Raw genomic sequence first — 14,287 nt, 5'->3', positions numbered from 1 at the left:
CCCCCACCCCCGCCCAATGGATACCCGAAACCAGATACTACCAAACCCTATAAATATTGTTTTTCCCCCTATACAGACATACCTTTGATAAAGTTTAATTTATAAATTAGGCAATTTCACAGATAGAAGATTCATTCTTACCATAGATCTTAGCAACCTCACCATATGATTTTTTTTCTTTTCTTATTGAGAACTTTTACTTTTTCTCTTAAAGGAAGCACTTTATGAATTACCAGCATCACTACTCTTGTGCTTTGGGGCCATTAAATAAAATAAGGGTTACTTGAACACAAGCACTGAGATACTGTGATAGTGGATCTGATAACCTAGATCACCTAGACAGCTACTAAGTGACTAATGGGCTGGTGGCTAGTGTAAACAATGTATACACTAGATAAAGGGATGATTCATGTCCCAGTTGGGACACATCAGGACAGTACGAGATTCTATCATGATACTCATAATGGCACACAATTTAAAACCTATAAATTGTTTACTTCTTAAATTTTCCATAACATATTTCCTGACCATGGTTGATGGTGGGTAACCACAGAAAGTGAAACCATGGATAAGGGGGTTCTATTGTAGTATCTCATTAGTTGCACACAAGCATTTCCCTCTTGTCCACCTCTGTCATTCTCATTACAGGCCTTACCGATCATCATTTACTTTGGATGTGTGATGTCCATTCTCTACTATCTGGGCCTTGTGCAGTGGATAGTTCAGAAGGTGAGTCATTCTCCTACACCACACAGGAGGGGGACTTTCATCTTGTGATCTGTCAGAAAGCATGGACATGACACTTACTTTGGAAAAATGCTCACATGTAGGATCTAGTGAAAAGACAAACTCAAGCATGCCTGATGTCAGATGGTCAGGCCCAGGCTCTGGGTAGGCTGAGGAGCAGAGCAGGAAGAGAAAATGGGCTGGACTGCTATTTCCTACTGACTTTTAATCTACTAGTTCTGGAAGCCAAGAGTCCTGAGTCCTGGTCCAGGCTCTGTAATTTGCTTTGTGGCCTTGGGTTTGTCACTCCACTTCTCTAGGCTTTAGTTTCCTTACCGGTAAATGGAGAAGGGAATGGGAGTGGGGTTTGGGAGGAGTCTTGCTAGATACTCTCCAAGGCTTCCACTAATGTTAACAGTTTAGGTTTTTGTATCCCTTTAGGTTGCCTGGTTTTTACAGATTACCATGGGCACCACTGCCACAGAGACCCTCGCTGTGGCAGGAAACATCTTTGTGGGTATGGTAAGTACTCTGAGGCCTTCTGATCATTTTTTCCTGGGAATACATGATGTGGCAGAAAACAGGTTGAGAAAAGTATGTTTTCCTTCTGAAAAGTCAAATAAAGGAGATGTATGGGCAGTCAATCACTGATGAAAGAAAACTCAGAAGTTCAAAGGAAACTCAGCTACTGCTATTACCCTTCATGTGTAATACAGCTACTTACCTGGGCATACTTAGTTTGGACATCCTTAACCACTGATCCAACTTCTTACACAGGAATATAGGAAAACGTCCTGGTCCAAATCTCACCGCCTTCAGTGTGCTCTATGGTTCTAGTTTCTCCCTGTGATCCATGTTTTCCAGGGTCTCTGAGGAAGCAATCATTTGCCTTGCTCAGAGCTAACACCAAGGCTCTTCCCCATAACACATTGTTTGATACATTTATATGGAATAGGTGTTCAATATACGCTATGGACTGATTAACTCAATGTTAGGGACAATGACAATGGCTTGTCAAATTGACAAGGAGTTAGTACTGAGGTCTTCCTCTCTCAAGGCCCTTGGCTGATTAACTGTTTCTGAAATGTTTTCAGAGAACTGCATGCTTCTACCTTAGCACTGCACATTTTGCTGAAATTATCCATAATTGGCTTAGTTTTCTGTTCTAGACTATAAGCTCCTATCAATAGAAACTTTTCCTTATTTATATTAATATCCCTGGCATCTAGTATAACACTAGGCACATAATTGTCACTCATTAAATGATAAATAACATTATCTTAGGTAGATGCTAAATACTGTTTAGAATTTGGGTCTTCATAATTTCATAACATTTTCACAAACATATATTTTTATTTCATCAACAATGGGCTTTAATAATATATTTGCAATTAATTTAACAAGTACTTTTAAAAATATATATTTTATTGATTTTTTACAGAGAGGAAGGGAGAGGGATAGAGAGTTAGAAACATTGATGAGAGAAACATCAATTCAGCTGCCTCCTGCACACTCCCTACTGGGGATGTGCCTGGCAACCAAAGTACATGCCCTTGACCAGAATCGAACCTGGGACCCTTCAGTCCATAGGCCAATGCTCTATCCACTGAGCCAAAGCGGTTAGGGCTTAACAAGTACTTTCAAAGCTACTAATATGTACTTAGGAAATACGCTGTATTTCATAAGGTCACTCATTAAGTACATCAGGTCCTCAAATAATGTATGGACAAAAAGTATTTCATTCAATTTTATTTCATTATAAAGTTGATGAGATGCCATAGGAACTTAACTCTTCTTTATATCAATTAGTCTATGGTAAAACTGGTTTCATTATACAGTCACAGAACTTATCAACATTAAGTGAGGATGTACTGTAGCTGATTTTAGACATAGAGAAAAAATATACCATTCCCCCTTCCATAGCATTTTAGAATTTAAATAAATAAGACAAACATGTATGAAAATCGATGATAACAATACCAGCCAGGATATGATTAGGTGCCAGAGAGAGTGAGGCAGATGCTGGGAGGGCCTACAAACAGAGCTCTGTCCTGGAAGGACACTCACACTACAGGGATGTGTCCCTGGGGCCAGGTGGGCACTCTGGGGTGGGGGGTCACATCCTCTTGAATCTGACTCGCTTCTCCTGTTCACAGACAGAGGCACCTCTGCTCATCCGTCCATACCTTGCAGACATGACACTCTCTGAAATCCATGCAGTGATGACCGGAGGGTTTGCCACCATTTCAGGCACTGTGTTGGGAGCCTTCATATCCTTTGGGGTAGGCACAATCTGTTTGATCACTCCTGGGTAAACCCAAGTCTGGGTTCTGCAGACTCTGATTCCTATGTCTCGCCTTACAGATTGAAGCGTCATCTTTGATTTCTGCATCTGTGATGGCTGCCCCATCTGCTCTTGCCTTGTCAAAGTTGGTATATCCAGAAGTGGAGGAATCCAAGTTCAAGAATAAGGAGGGAGTAAAATTGCCCCGTGGGTGAGTCCAATGAGGCATATAATTTGGGAGAGGCTGGGGTCAGGTGCAGAGTCAAGAGTAGTGCTGTGGCAGCAGTGGCTTCAGGTCTCTTGGAGAAGGAATAATATGATTCCATATTCCCTCTTGTCCACCTCTGCCTCTAGCTCAAGGGTTCTCAACCTTCCTAATGCCGCGGCCCTTTAATACAGTTCCTCATGTTGTGGTGACCCCAATTTCATTGTTACAAATTGAACATAATTAAAGCATAGTGATTAATCACAAAAACAATATGTAATTATAAATGTTTTCCGATGGTCTTAGGCGACCCCTGTGAAAGGCTCGTTTGACCCCCAAAGGGATCATGATACACAGGTTGAGAACCGCTGCTCTAGCTGATCATGTAGGTTTTATTTGTTTAACCCTCCACCTGCCTCTGTCTTCTGCAGACCAGTATCCTCTGTCCTAGGTGTTAGTGCAATTTCATGACAATTAAATCTGATACTGCTTCAGTATAATTTCCACCACAAGGGTCACTAAGGAACCCCATCACCTCTTAAGCTGGTCTTGCACCTCCCTCCTGCACTCCTGAACCTCAGGAAAAGTGGGATTTCTCTTCCGTGAGAGGCTGAGACTAATCCAGACACCATGTTCTTCTCTGCCCAATGACTACAGGAAGGAGTCGAACATCCTGGAAGCTGCCAGCAATGGAGCCACAGATGCCATAGGCCTTGCTACTAATGTAGCAGCCAACCTGATTGCCTTTTTGGCCGTGTTGGCCTTTGTCAATGCTGCCCTTTCCTGGCTAGGGGAGTTGGTAGACATACAGGGGCTCACTTTCCAGGTAAAGAGTTACATTTGTTGGGCTGCCCCTGTAGGTTGTATCCAAGTGGTCCTTGAACTGTGAGTGCTCCCCTGACCCACAGTGAGCCAAAAGAGAGCATGGAGAGAAGGGTGGAGGAGACTAAGTTAAGGCTCCAGAGAAAGTCCTTGGGTCCTGACCTGTGTTACTTGTTCTTTCTTTTCACCTAGGTGATTTGCTCCTATGTCCTAAGGCCTATGGTTTTCATGATGGGCGTAGAGTGGGCAGATTGCCCAATAGTAGCCGAGATGGTGGGGATCAAGTTCTTTACAAATGAGTTTGTGGCCTACCAGCGACTGTCTCAGTACAAGAGCAAACGTCTCTCTGGAGTGGAAGAGTGGATCGGGGGCGAGAAACAGTGGATTTCTGTAAGTGACAGTTCAGAAGAGCGTAAATCATTTGTGGGCAGACAGAAAGTGTCACACAAGTTTGTTTCACACCCATGGATCCCTTTCCAGGGTCCCAGGCCTAACCCACAAAGCAAGCATAACAGTATACTTAGCTCCAGTCCCCTGAGGTCTGTGTGCTATTCCTCCCCTGCACTCTGACCCAACTTCTCTCTATAATGTAATTTACAGTTGGGGCAGTTCAGGGTGGACACTATTTTTGATGATGTAAGGTCCCCTTCTTCATGTATAAGTTTATTTATTTTATTTTTTAAAAATATATTTTATTGATTTTTTACAGCGAGGAAGGCAGAGGGATAGAGAGTTAGAAACATCGATGAGAGAGAAACATTGATCAGCTGCTTCCTGCACACTCCCTACTGGGGATGTGCCCGCAACCAAGGTACATGCCCTTGACCAGACTCAAACCTGGGACCCTTCAGTCCACAGGCTGATGCTCTATCCACTGAGCCAAACTGGTCAGGGCTTCATGTATAAGTTTAAATGCTATAAATTGATCTCCTTTTCTCTCTCCCTCTATCTCAATCATCCTCATTCTTAGGCCTTCTCCATACTCATGGACTTGAACAAGAAGAGTGCTGGGCAAAGAGGCCCATTGTGGTTGCCATGATATTATTCCTGTAATAACTCAGGAAGTGATTATTTCCTGAGCATCTTTCCCGTAGTCTTTAGGGTAATGTGGAAAAGATTGGGGGTTCTATGATCTTTGGAACTTTTATCACAATTATATGACTACACATATGGGACTGAATTTATTTACTTATTTACATGTGTTTTTCCTAGGTGAGAGCTGAAACCATTACAACATTTTCACTCTGTGGATTTGCCAATTTTAGTTCCATAGGAATCACACTGGGAGGCCTGAGTGAGTTATTTCATTTTCCCAGCTACCCAATAAGCCAGACAGACTCCAGTTTCTGTAGTAAGCAGTCTGGTGCTTCAGTACAAGTTGAGACCAGATAGAGAAGCTGGTGTGAAATGGGCCCTGATTGGCACAGATAATTTGGAGTTAAGGCAACCATGCTGCCTAACTATGCATGGAGCCCAATCTGGATTTACAATCTCAATTTCTGTTACTCTTTTCCTGTTCAATTGGAGGCTCAAAAGACTTATTTTACTTTTATTTTCCCTTTGAGGAAGATTATCATGATATCACTTTTATTTTGCCATTAAATGGGTATTATGCATATATAAGTAGAGATACTTGGTTTTGTATTCAGTACCAAAGGTACTTTCTGAGATTAGGCTGCTCACTGGTTGTCTTCACAGAAGTAGGAGTTGCATAAGGAATCAAAAGACAAATAAAATCATCAGACACATAAGGCAGATAGACAGTAAGAACCACTGGTATCAAGTGTGGGATTAAAAGCTATAAATCACTAGGTGGGGGAGGAGTAAGCATTTGAAGCAGACACAGATACATTTAGATTGTGGGTGATGGTTGGATAAAAAAGTATGAGGAAAGTGGAGTTGTCCCTGAGGGCAGGGATAGCAAATTCCAAGAGTTTGGAAGATCCAGGTTAGAAATAAAGTGTAAGAAGAAATACAGCTAAGTGTGTCCATTTTGAATCATTAAGAATCATTAAATTGATTTATTTGGCTGCTGGTTGAACAATTTAAAGGTGAAACAATTTCCTTTTGGTTTATTTGCCCCCTTTGTTAAATGCTTGTCTGTGCTGTTCTGATTCTGATGCCCAGTTACTGTCTGATTGTCAGATTGCCATCCAGCAGTGGGATGTGCATCATGTGACTGAGGTTTAGGCAAATGTGGCCGTCCTTATCCCTCTGCCTCAAAATAGTCCATCAGATTCCGGTCCAACTAGTGAACACCAGGCATCTGTGTCTGTCTGGACCAAACTGGAGCTTTCCTTGATCTAGATGCATCTTGGGAATGTTCATGGAACCACTGAAGTTAGGGCCAGACACACATTCCTTGACCTGGGAAATGTTTGAGTTAGTGAACCCTCAGGACTAATGTATATACACACCTCTTAGGGCACTGCTGGCCAGCCTCTGGTGGTTAGTAGTAAAAAAAAAAAAAAAAAAAAAAAAGCTATTCATCTGCTGTGTTTTGTTCTTCTGCATTCTTTAATTGGGGCTCATGGGAAATACCAGATTGGCTGGTGAGGAAGAGATCAAATTATTTTGTTTTGTCTGCAGCATCAATGGTACCCCACCGGAAGAGTGACTTGTCCAAGATTGTAGTCAGAGCCCTCTTCACAGGGGCCTGTGTATCCCTTATCAGTGCCTGTGTGGCAGGTATGTACCTCACCTTAGTCTCTTGGTAGAACTCACATACCTAGATACTGGTAAGATCTCTCTCAGAATACCGATTTAACCATCCATCTCACAGATGCATAGAAAAGACACCTAATCTACAACCTTCTCCAATTTACACCAAAATTATTGAGAGCTATCAGGAACATGTGTACAATCTTCCCCTTACGATCTCTGTCTCCTTTATCCAGGAATCCTCTATGTTCCCAGGGGAGCTGAAGCTGACTGTGTCTCCTTCCTAAACACAAGTTTCACCAATAGAACCTACGAGGCCTATGTGTGCTGCAGAGAGCTCTTCCAGAGGTGAGTGAGCATCAGGATCCCAGCTTCCTCTGCTTACATGCCATCCTCAACTCAGGAATCTTCTGGGAGAAATAGGGTATTGAGAGTAATCATGTGGATCCTGCATAGAGTGTTTAAGAAGGAAGATGGGTATTTGTGGTGGTCTAGATCTATGGTCTTTTCTCATTACTTATTTCTCTTATTAGTATGCATTTTATTTCTAGTGTGGACAAGTGACATATCTTACCGATGATGGTGGGATACTTAGAAGTGGAAGGGCAGGGGAAGAAGAAAGGAAGTGTGGTTTCCCTCTTGTGACCAGAATGTTGTAGGTGAAGGTGTGGCAATGGTCCTAAGTGGCTAAAAAATTATGGGCTTCTTCCGACAGAAATGATGACTGAAAGAGGATCAAGTTGAATTGGTCATGATGCATTCAGAAAAATGAATTTGTTTACCAATTTCTGGGATATTATAATGGTTTTCTGTTTTCTCATGTAACGAGCTGGTAAACAAGTAAAAAAACTGAACAATTTGAAAAATCAGTTATTCTTCTTAGATTCCTAAGAGAGGTGAGAACACACAGAAAACCACTGCCCTCGAGATTGGAGAGACAGGTGAATAGAGATAGTCACAGAGACTATCTCTATTGGAGCAGAGACTCAGGAGTGGAAACAGCTGCAGAAACCTATGCAGGTGTAGGAAAACCTGAAAGTGTAATTGCTGGAGACATAGTGAGGACAGGTCTGAATGTTAAAAACTTGGGGTGGGGTTGGGGGTGACAGTTATAGGGGGCATCCTCACACTTTTGTGAGTTTTACCTCCAGGAGATAAACCAGGTTCTCACAGTAAATAGGAAAGAAACAGAGTTGAAGTTCTGGTGTACTTCAAAATGGTTCCCTTTCCCCCTCCCTGGGTGAGGGGGAAAAGGAACCATTTAAAAACATACCAGATACTCTATTTTTGTTGTTGTTGTTGACACATGTTTTTATTTATTTTGGGTGAATACCAGGAGTAGAATTGCTGGGTCCTAGAGTAGATACATGTATGATGAAAAATATGCTATTGAGAAGTTGGTCTGTAGAACAGTAGAACTGTATGGTCAAATAAAATCACTTTATCAGGTGCTCCATATGAGTCTTAGTTTTCTATGAGTTATTTTCTTTAAACAATTTTTTATTTTGCAATTACAGTTGACATGCAAATTTATATTACTTTCAGTTGTACAACCCACTGATTAGACATTATATAACTTGCTAAGTGATCATCTTGATAAATCTCATACCCATCTGACACCATACATAGTTATTATATTATTGTCTATATGCACTATGCTGTTTTTCACACTCCTGTGACTATTCTATATTTACCAATTTTTACTTCTTAATCCCTTTACCTTTTTCACCCATTCTCCCAACCCCTGTCCCATCTGTCAAAATGCTCTCTGCATCTATGTCTGCTTTTTAAAAATTGATTTCAGAGAGAGGAACGGAAAGGGAGAGAGAGATAGAAACATCAATGATAAGAGAATCATTGATCAGCTGCCTCCTGCACGCCCCCTACTGGGGATCAAGCCTGAAACCTGGGCATGCGCCCTGACAGGGAATTGAACCAGGAGCCTCTTGGTGCATGGGACGATGCTCAACCAACTGAGCCACAGTGGCCAGGCTGTTGGATTTTTTTATTTAATCCTCACCAATGATATATATTTTTTTATTTTTAATTTTTTTCTATATATTTTATTGACTTCTTACAGAGAGAAAAGGAGAGAGATAGAGAGTTAGAAACATCGATGAGAGAGAAACATCGATCAGCTGCCTCCTGCACATCTCCCACTGGGGATGTGCCTGCAACCCAGGTACATGCCCTTGACCGGAATCGAACCTGGGACCCTTCAGTCCACAGGCCGACACTCTATCCACTGAGCCAAACCGGTTTCGGCAAGGATACATTTTTTAAAATTGATTTTAGAGAGAGGAAGGCAGAGAGAAACATCCATGTGGGAGAAACATCAATTGGTTGCCTCCCATATGTGCTCTGACCAGTGATTAAACCCACAATCTGGGTATAAGCCATGACCTGGAATTGAACCCGCCACCTTTCAGTGTATGGGATGATGCCCAACCAACTGAGAAGAAAGGAATAGAAAAAATATTTGAAATAATAATGACTGAGAATTTTCCCAAATTAATGTCAGACACCAAGCCAAAGATCCAAGAACCTCAGAGAACACAAAGCAGGATAAATGCAAAAAAACTCCACCTAGGCATATTTTCAAACTACAGAAGATCAAAGATAAAGAAACATACTACAAGAAGCCAGGAGGAGGGGAAAGAGAGCATATATAGGCTAAAAGAACTAGTTATAGGATACACAGAAAAAAAGATTTGAGGAACTAGAATGTTTAGTTCTGCCAAAATAAAAGATGTGTACAGTAGTGATATATGGGTGAGTGAAGAGAGTTCTGAAGACAATGAAGAGGGTTCTGGGAGGTGAGGCTAAAATACCTTAAAAGGCCTTGTATGAAATGCTAAGGAATTTAGATCTTGACTTACAGAATTCTGAACATTGGCATGATAAGATTTTTTTAAAGATAATTCTTATAGCCATTTAGATGCGTGGGAGACCAATACACACATTGCTATAATAGTCTAAGTGACTAAATGGTGACAGCTGATACTAAGTGGTTATGGGGATGAAGATGCACTAGACCGAGGAGAATTAATGGGCTTGGTCATTGCTAGATAGGAGGGAAGGATGGGGTAGGGAAGGGGAAGGAGCCTCAAGTGATTGTCTTCTTTGTAGCTTGGAAAAGTGGGTCTAAAAGGGATGACACTAGCTCACTGAGAGGAGGTCTAGTTCCAGGAATGGGGATAAAGGGGGAAGATGAGGGTTTAGCTTAATTCAGTTGGATATGTTGACTTGGAGGTACCTGTGGACCACCACGTGACGCTACTCGCAAGCCTATCGGGGTCTGGGGTTCAGGAGAGAAATCAGAGTGGGAGATATATTTGGAAGTTATCATTAAATAGGTGATCTGTTCACTATATAGGCAGATGTTTGGATGCTGGCTGCTTAACAAGTTACTATGCCAAATAAACAGATGTTACCCTCTCGTGTTTGGAGGTTATCATCAGAGTAGGCAACCAACAATCTTTGAAAAATAATCCCTTTATTGTACTATTAAGATGAATTATAAACAGGATAGTGACATAGTTTGATTCCTATGTTCTTGTGGCAGTCCAGTGGAGTTCATTGTAAGCACAATTTAAAGTAAATGAATAAAGTGAAAACTGCTAATTTTTGTTTAACAATGAGTTGTCTTTCCATCGCTGAACTTCACTGAAAAATTAACAGAATACTCTTTCTTGCTCATTTCTGCCTCTGAAGCTGTAATGGACTTCTTGTCTATAGTCATTTACTTAGTGTCATTAGCATCTAGATTCTAAAAGAGATCATGTTTTTGTTTATACTAAATAAGTTTGAGTCACTCCAGACCAAGATGGGAATGAAGGGGCTCCTGAATTTCCCTCCTCCAAGCTACACTGAATGTACAGCTATATTGTAATTCCCTCCAAGAGAACCAGAAACTAGCTGAGTGACTCCTACACATTGGGAAACTGAGAAAATACCCACATTGAATTGGGTAGGAAAGGCTAAGACACAGTCTCACCATAAACCCCACCCCTGGCACAGAACCATACAATTGAGGGAATTCCTAACTCAACTTCTCCCAGAGGAGGGAAGGGTTTGGACTGCACATCTAGGGCACCAACTTCTAAGGTTCCCACCTGAGGGGCAGGTTCCCCAAACACTTAGCTCTGAAATAGTATGGGGCTTGGGTTTCTGAGTCTCCCAGAACTATAGCAAACCAAGAGCAGTTCTTTACAGGGGGTGAGCATTCATGGCGGCTATCCTCCAAGGCTCAGTGCAGAGGGAACTGGCAAACTTGCTCATCTCCCAGTCTTTCCCAGGAAAGGGCTCGACAGTACACTTTCCAAATTGCTGCCTAGACTGTCGCTTCTAATGAGCATGCGTCTAAGTGCTCACTGCAATCCTCTCCAGATCCCAAACAAGCCTATGGGCACTTCCCCGACCTTTTCCCTCAGGCTCGCTTCAATGATGAAACCAGGTCAGCAGCATTTCTCCGGGAGAGTGTTACACACCTATGGTGCCACAGTTTTTGTGGTGTTGCCCAAGGGACAAGCCCCCAGGTCACCTGGCTCTGATAACCAATGTGGCTTGCATTCATGAGTCCCCTGTGTCTAGCTTCTAATTAGCATGTATCTATGGGATGACGGTGATCCTCCTTGGAGCCCGCTTTCTCCCTCCAACAATAAAACCAATTTTCCAGTATCTCCCTGGAAGGAGCATGTATACACATCTAATGCCCCAATTTTTATGGCTGCCACTGAAGGGACAGGCCCCCAAATCACCTGGCTCTGGTAGTAAACTGGGCTTGCACTGGAAATCAATTTCCAGTGGGAAATCTAGCCAACAAAGAGGAAGTTTTTAAATGAGCACAGAAGCAACCCCCAATAGCTATACACCCAGGTTCAGCACAGAGGGAGCAGGCACAAATGCCCACCTCCCAGTTTCTCCCTGAAAAGAATCTGACCGCATACTTTCCAGCTGGTATCTAAGGATCCAGCTTCTAATTAGCCTGCATTCAGGCGCTGACTGCAAACCACCCCTTTGGGACACTAACGAGACCTACACAGAGACACATAATTAAATTGTTAAAAGTTAAAAACAAAGAATTTAAAATCAGTGAAAGAAAAGTAACTTATTATGTGCTAGGGTATCCTCATAAGAATATTTGCATATTTTTCAACAGCAACCTTGTAGTTCAGAAGGGAGTGCAATAATATATTTAAAACACACACTCACACACACACACACACACACACACACACACACAACTGCCAACCAAGAATACGTTATCAGGCAGAGTTGTCTTTCAGAAGTGGAGAAATAGTGTTTTCCAGACAAGCAAAAGCTAATGGAGTTCATTACCACTAGACCAGCCTTACAAGAAACATACAATCTTCTTAAATTTATTAAGACTTGTTTTGTTGCCTTGCATCTGACCTGAGATAATTTTCATGTGTACTTGAAAAGAATGTACTAGTATATTTTTGTGTTGGATGGATTGTTCTGTAAGTGTATGGTAGTCTATCTGGTATATCATATCATTTAAGTCCAATGTTTCATTGTTGATTTTCTGTCTGTATGATCTATCCATTACTAAATGGGGATATTAAAATCCCCTACTTGTATGAAGGTTCCCGAATAAATTAAAAATACAAGTACCACATGATCCAGCAATCTCACTTCTGGGTATATATCCAAAGAAAATAAAATCACTATCTATATTCCCATGTTCATTGCAGCATATTCACAGTAGCCATGGTATGAAAACAACCTCTGTGTCCACTGACAGATGAATGGATACAGAAAATGTATCCTTACAAAAGAAGGAAATCCTGGTATTTGTAACAACATTAAGCAAACTGAAATAAGATCGACAAAGACAAATACTGCATGGTATCACTTTATACATAGAATAAAAACATTTTTTAAGTCAAATTCATAGAAACAGAGTAGAGTGGCGGTTGCCTGGGACTGGGGGGAGGGGACGGTGTATATAGGGGTTGGTGGAAATAGATGCTTATATACAGGTCTTATCTTGGGCATGAGTGAGAAAATAAATATACTTAATTCTGTCCTATTTAATAGGTCATTGCAATTGGATCCATTTATAGGTCTTTTTTTTTTCCAGCTGCTTGGTAGAACTTATTGAATTTTCTTAAAAATCTGACCCACTATGTATCTCTCTGGCTTTTCATTTCAGTACTTCTCTGAATGGTACCAACGGTCCTTCTTTTTCCGGTCCATGGGAAAATAAAGAGTTCAGTGCCATAGCCCTTGCTAACTGCTGTGACTTCTACACCAATGCTGTGTGTGCCTAAGGCTGGTCCATTTTCATAACAGTCTCAATCTTGACAGACTTTTGATGGTAAAGGTATTTATGTAGTCAAGAGTTCCCACTCTACAACTAACTCACCATGATCTTTAACAGTACATGTAAAAAAATAATTTGGTTCACTGTATGCCAGTAATGAAAATCAGCATTTGTCTTTCCATTATTTGGCTGAACCAAATAGGAAATTCTTTATGGGCTCTGTCTGAGTTTACATGTTAAATAATAAATATTACCATATCAAAAATATCTGGCAAATCTTCCTTCTAGTTGCCACTTTAAAAATTCTGTGATACAGTCTGCTATAAATGTGACTTCATATGTAATGCACACTGTGGTGAAAAGCTGTATTTCTTGGAGTTCTGTGGATGAGACAGATTTATGGTTCTAAAGATACATATGAAAGTTACATGAATATATAATGATAAAAAAATTTTTCTGGTTGTCACACATACAACCTCCTTAACATAACATAGTAAACAAAAAGTATTTCCTATCTACAAACTTGAAAGGAATGTCCATTTCTTTGTTTTAGTATTGTGCTTTAGTGCCCTATTTGTTTCAAGTTTACAGGGAATCCTTTAAAACAGGATGTCAATTTTGCCTCCCAGGGGACATCTGGCAATGTCTGGAGACATTATTACTTGTCACAAATGGGAGAAGAGGGGAAGGATGCTGCTGACATCTAGTAGGTAGAGGCCAGGATTGCTACTAAGCATCCTATAATGCACAGGTTTCTCTGGCCCCAAATTTCAACACTCTGATATAAAATGTCTAATATATTCCTTATATCTAATATTATTTATAGTATTAAAATATTATACTATTAAAAGTTTCAAAAGGATATAGAGTTCCTCAAAAGTTAAACATGGAATTACCTCATGTCCCTACAATACCACTCCTAGGCATAGATGAAAAGAACTGAAAATAGGTATTCATACAAGTATATATGTACATGTTTACAGTAGCATTATTCATAACTAGAGGCCCGGTGCATGAAATTCGTGCACGGGGGGAGAGGTTCCCCTCAGCCCAGCCTGCATCCTCTCCAATGTGGGACCCCTTGGGGGATGTCTGACTGCCAGTTTAGGCCCGATCCTGGGGATCAGGCCTAAACCGGCAGTCAGACATCCCTCTCACAATCCTGGACTTCTGGCTCCTAATCGCTCACCTGCCTGCCTGCCTGGTCACCTCTAACTGCTCCCCCCAACCTGATCACCCCTCACTGCCTCTGCGTGCTGGCCTGATTGCCCCTAACTGCCCCCCACTGCCAGCCAGGTCA

General features: G+C 41.4%; 1 protein-coding gene across 2 annotated transcripts in view; it reads left to right on the top strand.

The window, feature by feature from the left end:
- The window catches only part of SLC28A2 (solute carrier family 28 (concentrative nucleoside transporter), member 2), a 37,141-nt gene extending 23,171 nt beyond the window's left edge, over positions 1 to 13,970 (top strand). For both annotated transcript variants that reach the window (XM_006777983.2, XM_006777984.2), the window contains exons 9-18: positions 649 to 729; positions 1,168 to 1,248; positions 2,883 to 3,008; positions 3,091 to 3,221; positions 3,873 to 4,041; positions 4,230 to 4,427; positions 5,250 to 5,331; positions 6,627 to 6,725; positions 6,935 to 7,046; positions 12,877 to 13,970. In XM_006777983.2, the coding sequence (XP_006778046.1) occupies positions 649 to 729; positions 1,168 to 1,248; positions 2,883 to 3,008; positions 3,091 to 3,221; positions 3,873 to 4,041; positions 4,230 to 4,427; positions 5,250 to 5,331; positions 6,627 to 6,725; positions 6,935 to 7,046; positions 12,877 to 12,994 (1,197 nt within the window). In that variant the 3' untranslated portion in view covers positions 12,995 to 13,970. The remainder of the gene's footprint in view (positions 1 to 648; positions 730 to 1,167; positions 1,249 to 2,882; positions 3,009 to 3,090; positions 3,222 to 3,872; positions 4,042 to 4,229; positions 4,428 to 5,249; positions 5,332 to 6,626; positions 6,726 to 6,934; positions 7,047 to 12,876) is intronic.
- The last annotated feature ends 317 nt before the right edge of the window (positions 13,971 to 14,287 follow it).

Source organism: Myotis davidii, unplaced genomic scaffold, assembly GCF_000327345.1.
Source record: "Myotis davidii unplaced genomic scaffold, ASM32734v1 scaffold46, whole genome shotgun sequence".
NCBI lineage: Eukaryota > Metazoa > Chordata > Mammalia > Chiroptera > Vespertilionidae > Myotis > Myotis davidii.
Note: the sequence above shows the minus strand (reverse complement) of the source record. Positions and strands in the feature narration are given on the sequence as shown.